Raw genomic sequence first — 17,724 nt, forward strand, 5'->3', positions numbered from 1 at the left:
TGGGCCCCATGCATGTACAAACCAACCTGGCCAGAAAGACATGGCCCGTTGCTGAGCAAAGGACACTCACACGCTCAGACTCCCATGGAGCCTCTCGACAATACAGCTAAGATCACATTGTAGGGAGATGTAACCAGTTGATGCTCCCTTAAGTGAACTTTTAACATAAAAGACTGAGCAGAGCTGCTTGTTATTATTATGCTGTGCAGCAGGAATTACAGTGTACTACTTGTTCTGAGTTGAACGTCTGTTTTAGTGCATTTATCATAACTAATCCTTTGCACATCAGATTTAAACTGAAAGAGCTAGCTCACTTGTGTGTATTCTTAGGTTGCGTTTTCCATAATTTCCCCTTAAATTTGTGAATCAGGGTGCTTTAGTTATTATTAGCAGGTGCATTAGAATGCATGCAACATTACTTCAACTGTTGTAATTAGGGGAGAAAGAATACTTCCCATGTATTCCTTGCAAGTTATCGAAGGCTACTAAAAGGGGTGGGAGCTGGGGACTGGAAATCCTCCCCTCCAGTTTTTACTTTTCTCAAAGAAGGAGCACATCTAAGGCTTGGTCCTCTGTTCTTGATGATACCTTGCTAACATGGGAAATGGTGAATATGTATGAAAAAAATGTAAGTGTTTGCATCCTTTCCATAACCTACAGGAATGTGAGTGTTCACAGTATGCTTGGCAATCCATTATAAAAAAATTTAAGTGTTTGCATCCTTTCCATAGCTGACAGGAAAGTGAGTGGTCGCAGTATGCTTGGCAATCCATTGGCCCAGTTGGGTCAATTATGTTCTTATCAAGGGGTTTTAGTAAAACCAAGGCTTATGGGCCCTATGGTAATTTTACTTGATCAGCAATAACTACTTACTGCTGGTTGTTCTAGTTGGTGCTTTCTGTTCTGTTTTTATCTTTATATTTTATTCCCCACAGTTTGTAGCGGAATGTGGTTGCCAAATAAACTACTCACAAACTGTAGGCCAGGGAAAGTTGGAGGCTTGGATTGGAATTATGTTAGCCATTGTCTGGGTGGCAACTCCAGCAGTGATTGTGTTGGTCACCATGTGGAGTTTGGTGACGAGGGATAGTGGTAGTGTGTGGAGTCAGCACTCTTTCCCACCCACATGTTGGGACACAGGGGCCTTATGGGTGAACAAGACATGAGGTGGACTCACTAGTGGTGATCTTGGGTGGGGAGCCGAGTGGATTGCCGCTCTGGCTGAGGAGCGGAGTAGTCGGTGGGATTTGACAGGTGCTAGAGTGAACCCAGGTTCAGATAGCCTTAGGGGAGGTGTAGAAACATAAGGGGGTGATGGTAGTATATTGGGGGAGAACAGAGATGGAGGGATGATGTTAAAGAAGGCGGGGAGATGAGAAGGGGGTAGTGAGTAACAGTAGCATAGGACAGGGTGTGTGGTGTGAGATGGAATAACTTATGGCAGTTGACATTGTAGCATAATGTTCATTATGTCTAGATCTCTGGAAAATGAGCTAGACATGTGAAGATGGGTTGCAGGGCTTGATAGGTTATAGCTGCAACTCCAGGCAGTTAGGCTGTGGAACAGGATTGAGGTGTAGATAGCGTCAGGATAGTGGGTGAGGAATGCATAATTATTTGCCTGGTATTCCTTCAATGTAAGCTGGGGACAGGAGAGAGCAGATAATGATCATGCATATTTACTGTACCGAGGAACCTAAAAAAATGGACCAGACAGCAGGGAAGTGTGGGCAAAATTCAGTCAGTCATGAGGGATATCATATGGGGGAAGTATCAGGATATAGTATAGAGAATAGAGAAGCAGTCACAGGTGGAACTCTGACTTGTTGTGGTGGAGAGGTTGGGTGTACCAATGCAGAACAGGCTGGGAAATAGCTTGTGTCTGTGTGATGTATAAACTTTAGGCTGACCTCAATGTGGCCTTTGTTTCCTGGGTTATGAATCATCATAGCATGTGGCCATCCCCCACTTTACTCATACATTGAGAGATTACTGATGAAGGATATTCTCTTAACATTGTTTATTTAGTAGTGACTAAAACATCAGGTTGTAAGAATAATAAATAATAGTTTGTATCAAGACTGGAACTAATTTAACAGTAAGAGTTAAAGTGTAAAAGTCACGAGACCTGGCATTGTCTATAGCAGGTCCCCTAGAAGATGAAATAAGCTTTTTAAATGTAATATTCATTGTGTTCAGGTGAGGAAATACAAGGAGAAACTACTAAGGATTAAAGTGACGATGAAAATGTATCGAGTGTAGAAAAGTGACTTAGTAGAATCATTAGCCAAGGAAACTGAACCATTTGTTAGTATAACAAATGGTATCCTGCATTATGCAGAACAGAGACAAGAGTCAGTGTTGGGTCAGTTAATAATAGATCAGCACAGAGACACACAGTTTGCGTAGCCCGGGGGACATAACACTAACTTCTACCACAATCCCGGTAAGTCATACCTAGCTCTTTCACAACAGAATGTCTTTAGTGTGTCAGGATCATCCCCTTTAAGGATAACGAGCCAATAATATGTCAGCAAGAGACACTTAAACCTCGGTTCCAACATGGCAACAACAGGGGCTGAGTGCTAGCATGGGACTGGCTCCAATAGGGGCTGAGAGAGAATCTTAGCAGTGTAGGGATAAAAACAGTGAGCCATACCAAGGATGTACTCAGGGTTTGCCTCTGCTGCAAGCAGTGCACACACATGCCATCTTAACCTAAGGAATGTAGGCTGTCACTGAGCAGGGACTGCCGCTTGCCCAGACCCTCATGCACGTAAAGACCAACGTTACCTGAAGGACATGGCCTGTCACTGAGCAAGGACTCCCACAAACTTGAACTCCCATGTAGCCTGTCATCTATACAGATAAGATCATATTTTAAGAATATGTAACCAGTTGATGCTCCAGTAAATGAACTTTTAACACCAAAGACAGCAGAGCCACTAGTCACTAGTATGCTGAGCAGCAGTAATTACATAGTACTGCATGTTTTCAGTTGAACTTAAGATTAAGTGCATTTTCCATAACTATTCCTGAGTACATTAGTTCTGTACTGAAAAAGCTAGCTCACTTGTATTTAGTGATAGGATGTGGCTTTCCTAATTATCCCCTTGTACTTGCAAATTAGGGGCCTTTCCCTTAGCCTACACAAAAGTAAGTGGCCACATTATGTTTGGCAGTCCATTGGCCTAGTTAGGTTATTAATGCTCTTTCTTTCTTTCAAACTATCCGCCATTTCCCGCGTTAGCAAGGTAGCGTTAAGAACAGGACTGGGCCTCTGAGGGAATATCCTCACCTGGCCTTGTTCTCTGTTCCTTCTTTTGGAAAATTAAAAAAAAACGAGAGGGGAGGATTTCCAGCCTCCTGCTCCCTCCCCTTATAGTCACCTTCTACGACACACTGGGAATACATGGGAAGTATTCTTTCTCCCCTATCCCCATATATTTTTTTTTTTTCTTTTTTGCTTTGTCGCTGTCTCCCGCGTTTGCGAGGTAGCGCAAGGAAACAGACGAAAGAAATGGCCCAACCCACCCCCATACACATGTATATACATACGTCCACACACGCAAATATACATACTTACACAGCTTCACATGCCCTGATTCAATCCACTGACAGCACGTCAACACTGGTATACCACATCGATCCAATTCACTCTATTCCTTGCCCTCCTTTCACCCTCCTGCATGTTCAGGCCCCGATCACACAAAATCTTTTTCACTCCATCTTTCCACCTCCAATTTGGTCTCCCACTTCTCCTCGTTCCCTCCACCTCCGACACATATATCCTCTTGGTCAATCTTTCCTCACTCATTCTCTCCATGTGCCCAAACCATTTCAAAACACCCTCTTCTGCTCTCTCAACCACGCTCTTTTTATTTCCACACATCTCTCTTACCCTTACGTTACTTACTCGATCAAACCACCTCACACCACACATTGTCCTCAAACATCTCATTTCCAGCACATCCATCCTCCTGCGCACAACTCTATCCATAGCCCACGCCTCGCAACCATACAACATTGTTGGAACCACTATTCCTTCAAACATACCCATTTTTGCTTTCTAAGATAATGTTCTCGACTTCCACACATTCTTCAAGGCTCCCAGAATTTTCGCCCCCTCCCCCACCCTATGATCCACTTCCGCTTCCATGGTTCCATCCGCTGCCAGATCCACTCCCAGATATCTAAAACACTTTACTTCCTCCAGTTTTTCTCCATTCAAACTCACCTGCCAATTGACTTGACCCTCTACCCTACTGTACCTAATAACCTTGCTCTTATTCACATTTACTCTTAACTTTCTTCTTTCACACACTTTACCAAACTCAGTCACCAGCTTCTGCAGTTTCTCACATGAATCAGCCACCAGCGCTGTATCATCAGCGAACAACAACTGACTCACTTCCCAAGCTCTCTCATCCCCAACAGACTTCATACTTGCCCCTCTTTCCAAAACTCTTGCATTCACCTCCCTATCAACCCCATCCATAAACAAATTAAACAACCATGGAGACATCACACACCCCTGCCGCAAACCTACATTCACTGAGAACCAATCACTTTCCTCTCTTCCTACACGTACACATGCCTTACATCCTCGATAAAAACTTTTCACTGCTTCTAACAACTTGCCTCCCACACCATATATTCTTAATACCTTCCACAGAGCATCTCTATCAACTATTTCATATGCCTTCTCCAGATCCATAAATGCTACATACAAATCCATTTGCTTTTCTAAGTATTTCTCACATACATTCTTCAAAGCAAACACCTGATCCACACATCCTCTACCACTTCTGAAACCACACTGCCCTTCCCCAATCTGATGCTCTGTACATGCCTTCACCCTCTCAATCAATACCCTCCCATATAATTTACCAGGAATACTCAACAAACTTATACCTCTGTAATTTGAGCACTCACTCTTATCCCCTTATCCCCTTTGCCTTTTAAACTATTCGCCATTTCCCACATTAGCGAGGTAGCGTTAAGAACAGAGGACTGGGCCTTTTTTGGAATATCCTCACCTGGCCCCCTCTGTTCCTTCTTTTGGGGAAAAAAAAAAAAAAAAAAAAAGAGAGGGGAGGATTTCCAGCCCCCCGCTCCCTCCCCTTTTAGTCGCCTTCTACGACACGCAGGGAATACGTGGGAAGTATTCTTAATCCCCTATTAAGGGATTTTAGTAAAACCATGGCTTATGGGCCTCCATGGTAATATGACTTGATCAGCACTAACTGCAAGTTGTTGTTGTTTGTGTTTTGTTTCATTTTTTCTTTGATTTTTTTATACCCCCATGTACATATATGCGAGGATATGCTGATAACCACAAGGAAAATTAAGCATGATAAGTTCCCGAGTGCACTTTCTTGTAATGATCACATTGTCAGGGGCAATACAAGAATGAGATAGAAGACGTAGAACAGTCACTTGTTATACAAGGAACAGACATAGCTAAGATGCCAGTGGTAAACAAGCATTACTGGATGATGATGATTAGGTTGGTTGTGTTTGGGTCTAGCATCATGCCTGTCATAAGATTTTATTGTGAACAGGAAAGGGGATATATATGTATAATTCTTTTATTATCCTTGATTGCCATTTCCCATGTCAGCTAGGTAGCACTAGGAAACAGATGAAGAACAATCTATCCACTCATATATACATATAGACACCCGTGAATAAGAGCAAGGTTATTAGGTACAGTAGGGTTGAGGGTCAAGTCAATTGGGAGGTAAGTTTGAATGGAGAAAAACTGGAGGAAGTAAAGTGTTTTAGATATCTGGGAGTGGATCTGGCAGCGGATGGAACCATGGAAGCGGAAGTGGATCATAGGGTGGGGGAGGGGGCGAAAATTCTGGGAGCCTTGAAGAATGTGTGGAAGTCGAGAACATTATCTCGGAAAGCAAAAATGGGTATGTTTGAAGGAATAGTAGTTCCAACAATGTTGTATGGTTGCGAGGCGTGGGCTATGGATAGAGTTGTGTGCAGGAGGATGGATGTGCTGGAAATGAGATGTTTGAGGACAATATGTGGTGTGAGGTGGTTTGATCGAGTAAGTAACGTAAGGGTAAGAGAGATGTGTGGAAATAAAAAGAGCATGGTTGAGAGAGTAGAAGAGGGTGTTTTGAAATGGTTTGGGCACATGGAGAGAATGAGTGAGGAAAGATTGACCAAGAGGATATATGTGTCGGAGGTGGAGGGAACGAGGAGAAGTGGAAGACCATATTGGAGGTGGAAAGATGGAGTGAAAAAGATTTTGTGTGATCGGGGCCTGAACATGCAGGAGGGTGAAAGGAGGGCAAGGAATAGAGTGAATTGGATCGATGTGGTATACCGGGGTTGACGTGCTGTCAGTGGATTGAATCAGGGCATGTGAAGCGTCTGGGGTAAACCATGGAAAGCTGTGTAGGTATGTATATTTGCGTGTGTGGACGTATGTATATACATGTGTATGGGGGTGGGTTGTGCCATTTCTTTCGTCTGTTTCCTTGCGCTACCTCGCAAACGTGGGAGATAGCGACAAAGCAAAAAAAAAAAAAAAAAATCTCAGTAGGGTTGAGGGTCAAGTCAATTGGGAGGTAAGTTTGAGTGGAGAAAAACTGGAGGAAGTAAAGTGTTTTAGATATCTGGGAGTGGATCTGGCAGCGGATGGAACCATGGAAGTGGAAGTGGATCATAGGGTGGGGGAGGGGGCGAAAATTTTGGGAGCCTTGAAGAATGTGTGGAAGTCGAGAACATTATCTCGGAAAGCAAAAATGGGTATGTTTGAAGGAATAGTAGTTCCAACAATGTTGTATGGTTGCGAGGCGGGGGCTATGGAGACAGCGGCAAAAAAAAAAAAAAAAAAAAATTATTTTGCTTTGTCGCTGTCTCCTGCATTTGTGAGGTAGCGCAAGGAAACAGACGAAAGAAATGGCCCAACCCACCCTCATACACATGTATATACATACACGTCCACACACGCAAATATACATACCCATACATCTCAATGTACACATATATATACACACACAGACACATACATATATACACATGCACACAATTCACAGTCTGCCTTTATTCATTCCCATCGCCACCTCGCCACACATGGAATAACAACCCCCTCCCCCTGCATGTGCGCGGGGTAGTGCTAGGAAAAGACAACAAAGGCCACATTCGTTCACACTCAGTCTCTAGCTGTCATATATAATGCACTGAAACCACAGCTCCCTTTCCACATCCAGGCCCCGTAAAACTTTCCATGGTTTACCCCAGACGCTTCTCATGACCTGGTTCAATCCATTGACAGCACTTCGACCCCGGTATACCACATCGTTCCAATTCACTCTATTCCTTGCACACCTTTCACCCTCCTACATGTTCAGGCCTCAATCACTCAAGATCTTTTTCACTCCATCTTTCCACCTCCAGTTTGGTCTCCCACTTCTCCTCGTCCCCTCCACCTCTGACACATATATCCTCTTTGTCAGTCTTTCCCCACTCATTCTCTCCATGTGACCAAACCATTTCAAAACACCCTCTTCTGCTGTCTCAACCACACTCTTTTTATTACCACACATCTCTTTTACCCTTTCATTACTTACTCGATCAAACCACCTCACCACATATTGTCCTCAAACATCTCATTTCCCGCACATCCACCCTCCTCCACACAACTCTATCTATAGCCCACGCCTTGCAACCATAAAAATTGTTGGAACCACTATTCCTATAAACATACCCATTTTTGCTTTCCAAGATAACGTTCTCGACTTCCACACATTCTTTAACGCTCCCAGAACTTTCGCCCTCTCCCCCACCCTATGATTCACTTCTGCTTCCATGGTTCCATCCGTTGCCAAATCCACTCCCAGTTTTTCTCCATTCCTCCAGTTTTTCTCCGTTCAAACTTACCTCCCAATTGACTTGTCCCTCAACCCTACTGTACCTAATAACCTTGTTCTTATTCACATTTACTCACAACTTTCTTCTTTCTTACACTTTACCAAACTCAGTCACCAGCTTCTGCAGTTTCTCACCTGAATTACATTACTATTATTATTATACTTAATCGCCGCCTCCTGCAATAGCGAGGTAGCGCAAGGAAACAGACGAGGAATGGCCCAACCCACCCACATACACATGTATATTCATAAATGCCCACCCACACACGTATACATACATAAACATTTTAATGTATATATACATATACATACACAGACATGTATGTATGTATATGGGAGTGGATTTGGCAGTGGATGGAACCATGGAAGCGGAAGCAAATCATAGGGTGGGGGAGGGGGCGAAAGTTCTGGGAGCGTTAAAGAATGTGTGGAAGTCGAGAACGTTATCTTCAAAAGCAAAAATGGGTATGTTTGAAGGAATAGTAGTTCCAACAATGATATGTGGTTGCGAGGTGTGGGCTATAGATAGAGTTGTGTGGAGGAGGGTGGGTGTGCTGGGAATGAGATGTTTGAGGACAATATGTGGTGTGAGGTGGCTTGATTGAGTAAGTAATGAAAGGGTAAGAGAGATGTGTGGTAATAAAAAGAGTGTGGTTGAGAGAGCAGAAGAGGGTGTTTTGAAATGGTGTGGTCACATGGAGAGAATGAGTGAGGAAAGATTGACAAAGAGTATATGTGTGTCAGAGGTGGAGGGAACAAGGAGAAGTGGGAGACCAAACTGGAGGTGGAAAGATGGAGTGAAAAAGATCTTGAGTGATTGAGGCCTGAACATGTAGGAGGGTGAAAGGTGTGCAAGGAATAGAGTGAATTGGAACGATGTGGTATACCGGGGTCGAAATGCTGTCAATGGATTGAACCAGGGCATGAGAAGCGTCTGGGGTAAACCATGGAAACCAGGGAAAAGGATGATATATATTCCTGATCTATAGCTCATTGTGTCATTTTTTTCTCTGTTTAAGATTTAATTAAAAATTTATGATTAATGCCACACCAGAGGTATGGAAACCATTACACTTCATAGGTACTTGGAATATAAGACACTCATACATAAGATTTTAGTACCCAGATTTACTAAAAAAGAATTTGTACTATATTTTATGCCACATAACACCTCATCCCATAAGGTCTATTTTGAAAGAATATTCAACAACATCACAAAGGTTGACATTTTTCTGTCAAACAAACCTACAGATATTTGCTTTAAGAAAATTTATTTGAAAATGGAAATTTCTGATGTGAAATAGAGAGCTACAATTTTCATGTATGCTTTTGGACAGCATCTGAGATTTCCCTTAGTGGCACTATTAGCTGAACTGAGTGACACACACTTCAGCATATGACTGAAGTATACATATCTTTGTCGATGCCTCTTCATGTTATATAATTGCCAACAGAAAATCCCTATAAGTATACTCATGTGAGGACAGCATGAGTGAACTAAGTTACAGATCATTAGTATTAATCAGTGAGAGACAAAATGTATGGAACTTTAAAAATGAAATTACAAAATGAAACTACTGAGCGACTAAGAACACATATACAATTGAGACGAATTGAATAACTTAAAATTACTCAATAAGAGAGACAGCCATAGAATCAGTGTGCTGATCCTTGACATCTTTTAGTTCACCTTATCAAGCACTCACTCCTAGTACAAACTGCATTTATTAATATTGTATTAACTTTCAATCTTTTATTAATAATGTAAGAATAATTTGCTTTTGATATTGTGCATTTTTCTACCCGTCATGAAGCATTTCTGCCCCAGTATCACTAGAAACTATCAAAACAATCACAGTTGTAAGTTCTCTTACATGTTGAGTATAATCAAAGACATGACAGAGCTGCATATTTTTTTAAAATTATATTTTCAGATGAGCACATGTACTAAAATCAAATTAATGTCCATTGATCTTTTCATTATTTAAATGAGTAAAGCATATTCTAAGAAAAGCCATTACCACTCTAAAATCAAGCACATAACAGGGCTAGCACACCACCTCATCTGGACTGGATGGTTATTAAGTGTAATGCTTTAATGAGCTACATGAATAACAGAGAATAACTTGCAATAATTAGTTTATAAGTATTTGATAAGAAACAGGAGCAGGTATACAAGTATGCAGAGCAATAGTACTGCAATATATAATAATGGTGTAGTGCTGTGACATCTATTAAATTTACTCTCAAAAATAAAAAAATGTCTTTAAAGTCAAGAGCTCAAAAAAAATTCACATCTGTAAGACCAAAAGTGACCAAAGTGACATAACCTGCGGTGTTAATTTCCTCGTGTGAAAGCTTTAGAGGAGCAAATGTATGTGGAGAGTTGAGTGAAAGTTTTGGTGTACAGTGAGTGTTAGGCAGGGCTGTGTGATATCACTGTGGCTTTTCAACATATATATGCATGGATTGATAAGAAAGATGAAAGCAAATCTAGGAAAAGGGGTGCAGTGATGGAGTATGATGGTGAGACATGGTGGCTTGTGACATGCCTGTTTGTGTGATATCACTGTGGCTTTTCAACATATATATGGATGGACTGATTAGAAAGATGAAAGCAACTCTAGGAAAAGGGGTGCAGAGATGAAGTATGGTGGTGAGATATGGTGGCTTGTGACAAGCCTGTTTGTGGATGATATTGTGTTGTTTGCTGAGAGTGAAGGAGTTGCAGAAGGTTGTAGGAATGATTTATGATATACATAAGCTTAAGAGGAGTTGCAGAAGGTTATAAGAGTGTTTTATGATATATGTAAGCCTTAAGAGTTGCAGAAGGTTGTAAGTGTATTTTATGATACATGTAAGCCAAGGCAATTAAAGGTGAATATGGGTAAAAGTTAAGTAATGGTGTTTAAAAGGAAAATGAGTGAAACTATAGATTTTAAAAGAGCTTATAGTGGGAGAAAGATTGGAAGAGGGGAAAGAATTTCAGTATTTATGAGCTTTTTTTGGATAAGTTTGGTGATATGGAAGGAGAGATAAGAGAGAGGGTAGTACCAGTTAGAAGAATCATTGGGTACCTTAATAGAATAAAAAAGGGAAGAGGTGTAAGTATGGAAGTGAAGAAAGATAAGGAGACACTAGTAGTCCTCCTGACCATGGCCTATGCAGCCAAAACATAAACAAGGGATTAGTCATATGTCAAGAATCCAGGCCATAGAAATGATTTATTTGAGAGGAGCATGTGGTATAACTAGATGGAAAGAAGAAAGTAATTGATGGGGTGTATGAGAAATCTGGTATTACAGGGACTGCAAAAGGAATGAATTGTGGAATGGTAGAGTGGGTGAAACGTGATACTCAATTTGAGGTGGGCAAGTGGAAAGAATTCAAAACGGAGTTTACGAGGAGAGTGTGTGATAGTACGAATAGGGTGGGTTAATATCATATGTCCTTCAACAGATGATGCTAGCTTGATCTTATTTCAAACATTTATAATTGCAGATGATACAAGTCATTACTGATATTGGCGACTGTATTCCTTGGTTATGATGAAACATTGCTTCCACATCTTATCTACAAAGGGAACTACAATCAGTGGTGGAGGCTTGTGGCAGGCATGCACCCAACTTTAGAGCTTGACTGTATATACAAAACTTACTTTAATGCTAGGATCATGAAATTTAAAATATATCTTGAAAAAATATCTTTTAAACAACTATTTTTGGCCTTCTCTTTGGTCTGCAACTGTCAGTAACAGCTACCTGAAAACAAAATAGGATTAAAAACCATTGGTTTCACTATTGTTTCATCATTTTGCTAGGGTTCACTTGGACCTATCTAGATTCAAGACTGGATTGTCTTTTCCCCTGTCTCTCTGACTTCTGTTGTATAATAATCTTGTTTTTCTCCCTTGTAACTTTAGTCTGTGGAACTGGATGTTTTGCAGCTTGTTCCGCAGCTTGCATCCGTGTTCGTCTTGGTAATACTGGGGCTGGAGGATGAGACGGTATGAGTGGACGGCGGCGAGCTGCAGAGGGACCTACTTCAGGGTGAACTGAAGTAATAGCAATAGGTTGAGACAGTGCACCTGAAATGATTATTAATGTGTGAAACGAAGAATATGAATTATTTATAATGTAAAGCTTCAATACTCTTATTATTTCTAAACTATTGCTCAACTCTTAGGCATCAGTGAATTCTTTAGTGAAATACAAAAATAGTAATTGTTCCTGTTCTATTATTTCTTTTCCAAGGCAAAACCGTAAAGCTTCCATATCTGGCATTAAAATATCCTAAAAACTTTTAATAGTATAAGGAAAAACCAAGAAAAACAAAGTTTTTATTTTCTTGATGCTTGCAAGGAAAGTGAACTGTAAAGGGTATGAAAAAAAGATTAAATTAATAACATGCTGCCAACTCTTGAGCACTCTTCAAAAACATCATATATTATCATTTTACGTCTTTGTTTATGCATTATAATACATAATACGGTTATAATGATGAACAAATGCTGAAGGACACAAAAAGAATTAAAGAGATGCGAACTAGCCCCACACTGCCATTTTGTAAATACTTTCAAAATTTGTGTACTTTCATTATATATATTTATTTGTGCATGATAATATATTACACACACTGCATATCTTGACATTATAACAGCCATGAATTATTCAACTGAAAAAGGAAGGTGAAAATTTTGAGAGGAATTCATTGGTGTGTGTGTGGCAGTGGTCAACTGAGTGAGTCACTATTTAAGTGTCACCTATTGCTTGCAGGCAATTTCTATGGAACCCTGGCACCATTTTCTGGTTAGGGGATGGTTGGTGAACCATGCAGGATGTGCAAAATAGTTTTTTAACAACTTCGAACTTTTGTCATATTTTACAGGGAAATGGAAAATTGTGTATTATGACATCTGTCATAAATTGCAGCCAAGGAGTTAATTTATAATGACTTCAGTTACTAAGTCTACGCTGATTCATGAAAATTAACACATTCACAATAATGGATTTTCACAGTTTGTCATGAAAAAGAACTTTTCTAAGCATTTTATCATCAAGAATTACCAAATTGCATAGCCCTTCTCCAAAAACATTTTTCATATTTAATTGCCATGTGTAATTGTCATGTGTAAAATGTCCCTAAAAATCTGTCTCGCTCTTACTAAAATATAAATTTTTCTGTGCCTTACCTGGTTGTGGATCCCTGCATCTATCATTTCGGATATCTTCACTGTAATGCCGAAGCTTGGCCTTTAAATCTCGGCTTAATTTCTTATAATAAAAGAGCTGCTTCTCCATTTCACGCAAACGGAATTCATGAGCACCAGATCCTGTTGGGTAAAATAGTAATGCTTTATCACATGTTATTTGAGTGCAAATCAAGCTTTGTTTACAGAGAAAAGGGAGAGCATAAGAAAATTTATAGTTAGACTTGTAAATGTGGATCTCCTCAAAACTTTATGGAAAACATTATCAAAGCTTTTGATCTTTGCTTTACCTTACCATGTCCCCTTTGTTCTTTATTATGGAAATAACCAACATCATAATATTGAACATTTGTGAACTTGAAAAAGATGATAAGTTGCCTTTCTTGGATATCAGTTGAAAACTCAATACAACACCTTCCACACTTCACTTCAGTTCACAGGAAACCCACATTTACAAGTCTGACTGTGAAATTTTCTTTTGCTATCCTTACTTTGTACGAAATAACATAATTCAGTTTACACTTTGGCAACGAGATATCATCATATATGTTCCAACTATTTTGTTTTCACCTCAAAATTGAATTTCCAATACAATCTTTAATGTTTAAAAAATTTCCTTGGGAAATTTAGGTAAACAACTACCCAACTTGTTTGTCCTGATAAGGCATATCCATCAAGGAGCTATTATGCCCCACTCAGCAAAAGTTTTGCTTTTAAGAAGGAATTATTCTAAATTAGAGAAAATTTTACCTACTTATTCCATGTGCATAAGGATTTAAGGCTCTGTGCCATAGAATTGGCTTAGATTTAAGGATAGAATCCTTGATGACCTAGTCATCCATTTGCATGTAAATAATCATGTAAAAGATGCAAGTTGCAGTACATAGGTAAATCAATACAGCAACAACTGGCTCTTATATTTGAACTTAAGGGTTGATTGTAATGCACAAACCATCCACTTGGTCAGCCATCTTACACTGCTTTTCTGGAACATGTACATGTGAATTCCCATCCAGAATGCGAGTTGAACTTCAAAATTCTAGCTACTCGCTAGTTACACTACAGACATGGAGCTGAGAATGGCTAACACCTTGTATATACATCAAGAGAGACCTAACTTTGTCTTTTTAGGTGGAAGGAAGCCTTTACATTGCCTTTTTTTTTCTTTTACATAAACATAAGAAAAAATGGGTATGTTTGAAGGAATAGTGGTTGCAGCAATGTTATATAGTTGAGGCATGAGCTATAGATAGGGTTGTGCGGAGGAGGGTGGATGTGTTGGAAATGAGATGTTTGAGGACACTATGTGGTGTGAGGTGGTTTGATCGAGTAAGTAATGAAAGGGTAAGAGAAATGTGTGGTAATAAAAAGAGTGTGGATGAGAGAGCAGAAGAGGTTGTATTGAACTGGTTTGGTTACATGGAGAGAATGAGTGAGGAAAGATTGACAAAGAGGATATATGTGTCAGAGGTGGAGGGAACAAGAAGTGGGAGACTATATTGGAGGTGGAAGGATGGAGTGAAAAAGATTTAGAGTGATTGGGGCCTGAACATACAGGAGGGTGAAAGGTGTGCAGGGAATAGAGTGAATTAGAACTATGTGGTATACCGGGGTCGACGTGCTGTCAATGGATTGAACCAGGGCATGTGAAGCATCTGGGGTAAACCATGGAAAGTTTTGAGGGGCCTGGATGTAGAGAGGGAGCTATGGTTTCGGTGCATTACACATGAGAGCTAGAGACTGACTGAACAAATGTGGCCTTTGTTGTCTTTTCTTGGCGCTACCTCACTCATACGCAGGGGAGGCAGCGGGAATGAAGGAAGGCAGCATGTATGAATATGTACATGTGTACATATGTTTATGTCTGTGTATGTATATGTATGTGTAAGTTGAAATGTATAGGTATGTATATGTGCATGTGTGGGTGTTTATGTATATACATGTGTATGTGGGTGAGTTGGGCCATTCTTTCATCTGTTTCCTTGTACTACCTCACTAATGTGGGAGACAGCGACAAAGTGAAGTGTTTCAGATATCTAAAAGTGGACTTGGCAGCAGATGGTACCATGGAAGTGGAAGTAAGTCACAGGGTGGGGGAGGAGGTGAAGGTTCTGGGAGCGATGAAGAATGTGTGGAAAGAGAGAACTTTATCTCGGAGAGCAAAAATGGATATATTAGAAGGAACAGTAGTTCCAGCAACGTTATATGGTTGCAAGGCATGGGCTATAGATAGGGTTGTAAGGAGGAGGGTGGATGTGTTGGAAGTGAAATGTGTGATGACAATATGTGGTGTGAGGTGGTTTGATCGAGTAAGTAAAGAAAGGGTAAGAGAGATGTGTGGTAATAAAAAGAGTGTGGTTGAGAGAGCAGAAGAGGGTGTGTTGAAATGGTTTGGACATATAGAGGGAAAGAATGAGGAAAGACTGATAATGAGGATATATGTGTCAGAGGTGGAGGGAAGGAGAAGCAGGAGACCAAATTAGAGGTGGATGGATGGAGTGAAAAAGATGTTGAGCAATCAGGGCCTGAACATACAGGAGGGCAAAAGGCGTGCAAGGAATAGAGTAGTTGGAACGATGTGGTGTACCAGGGTCAATGTGCTGTCAATGGACTGAACCAGGGCATGTGAAGTGTTTGGGGTAAACCTTGGAAAGGTCTGTGGGGCCTGGATGTGGATAGAGAAATGTGGTTTTGGTGCATTACACATGACAGCTGGAGACTGAGTGTGAATGAATGTGGCCTTTTTTTGTCTTTTCCTGCTGCTACCTCGCTGTGTGTGTGTGGGAGGGGTGCTTTTTTCCTGTGTGGTAGGGTAGCAGCAGGAATGGATGAAGGCAAGCAATTATGAATATGTACATGTGTATATATGTATGTGTTGATATATATTTTTTTTTTTTTTTTTTTTTTTTTATACTTTGTCGCTGTCTCCCGCGTTTGCGAGGTAGCGCAAGGAAACAGACGAAAGAAATGGCCCAACCCCCCCCCCATACACATGTATATACATACGTCCACACACGCAAATATACATACCTACACAGCTTTCCATGGTTTACCCCAGACGCTTCACATGTCTTGATTCAATCCACTGACAGCACGTCAACCCCGGTATACCACATTGCTCCAATTCACTCTATTCCTTGCCCTCCTTTCACCCTCCTGCAAGTTCAGGCCCCGATCACACAAAATCTTTTTCACTCCATCTTTCCACCTCCAATTTGGTCTCCCTCTTCTCCTCGTTCCCTCCACCTCCGACATATATCCTCTTGGTCAACCTTTCCTCACTCATTCTCTCCATGTGCCCAAACCATTTCAAAACACCCTCTTCTGCTCTCTCAACCACGCTCTTTTTATTTCCACACATCTCTCTCACCCTTACGTTACTTACTCGATCAAACCACCTCACACCACACATTGTCCTCAGACATCTCATTTCCAGCACATCCATCCTCCTGCGCACAACTCTATCCATAGCCCACGCCTCGCAACCATACAACATTGTTGGAACCACTATTCCTTCAAACATACCCATTTTTGCTTTCCGAGATAATGTTCTCGACTTCCACACATTCTTCAAGGCTCCCAGAATTTTCGCCCCCTCCCCCACCCTATGGTCCACTTCTGCTTCCATGGTTCCATCCGCTGCCAGATCCACTCCCAGATATCTAAAACACTTCACTTCCTCCAGTTTTTCTCCATTCAAACTCACCTCCCAATTTACTTGACCCTCAACCCTACTGTACCTAATAACCTTGCTCTTATTCACATTTACTCTTAACTTTCTTCTTCCACACACTTTATCAAACTCCGTCACCAGCTTCTGCAGTTTCTCACATGAATCAGCCACCAGCGCTGTATCATCAGCGAACAACAACTGACTCACTTCCCAATCTCTCTCATCCCCAACAGACTTCATACTTGCCCCTCTTTCCAGGACTCTTGCATTTACCTCCCTAACAACCCCATCCATAAACAAATTAAACAACCATGGAGACATCACACACCCCTGCCGCAAACCTACATTCACTGAGAACCAATCACTTTCCTCTCTTCCTACACGTACACATGCCTTACATCCTCGATAAAAACTTTTCACTGCTTCTAACAACTTGCCTCCCACACCATATATTCTTAATACCTTCCACAGAGCATCTCTATCAACTCTATCATATGCCTTCTCCAGATCCATAAATGCTACATACAAATCCATTTGCTTTTCTAAGTATTTCTCACATACATTCTTCAAAGCAAACACCTGATCCACACATCCTCTACCACTTCTGAAACCACACTGCTCTTCCCCATATATAGGTGTTTGCTTTGAAGAATGTATGTGAGAAATACTTAGAAAAGCAAATGGATTTGTATGTAGCATTTATGGATCTGGAGAAGGCATATGATAGAGTTGATAGAGATGCTCTGTGGAAGGTATTAAGAATATATGGTGTGGGAGGCAAGTTGTTAGAAGCAGTGAAAAGTTTTTATCGAGGATGTAAGGCATGTGTACGTGTAGGAAGAGAGGAAAGTGATTGGTTCTCAGTGAATGTAGGTTTGCGGCAGGGGTGTGTGATGTCTCCATGGTTGTTTAATTTGTTTATGGATGGGGTTGTTAGGGAGGTAAAG

General features: G+C 40.9%; 1 protein-coding gene across 1 annotated transcript in view; it reads right to left on the reverse strand.

Moving 5' to 3' along the window:
- Positions 1–9,003: 9,003 nt before the first annotated feature.
- Positions 9,004–17,724, reverse strand: part of cos (kinesin-like protein costa) — a 131,323-nt gene continuing 122,602 nt past the window's right edge. The window contains exons 21-22 of the mRNA XM_071665289.1: positions 13,087–13,227; positions 9,004–11,982 (exon numbers count right to left, since the gene is read on the reverse strand). Coding sequence (XP_071521390.1) covers positions 11,729–11,982; positions 13,087–13,227 — 395 coding nt within the window. The 3' untranslated portion in view covers positions 9,004–11,728. The remainder of the gene's footprint in view (positions 11,983–13,086; positions 13,228–17,724) is intronic.

The sequence above is a fragment of the Panulirus ornatus genome, chromosome 10, assembly GCF_036320965.1.
Source record: "Panulirus ornatus isolate Po-2019 chromosome 10, ASM3632096v1, whole genome shotgun sequence".
Classification (NCBI taxonomy): Eukaryota; Metazoa; Arthropoda; class Malacostraca; order Decapoda; family Palinuridae; genus Panulirus; species Panulirus ornatus.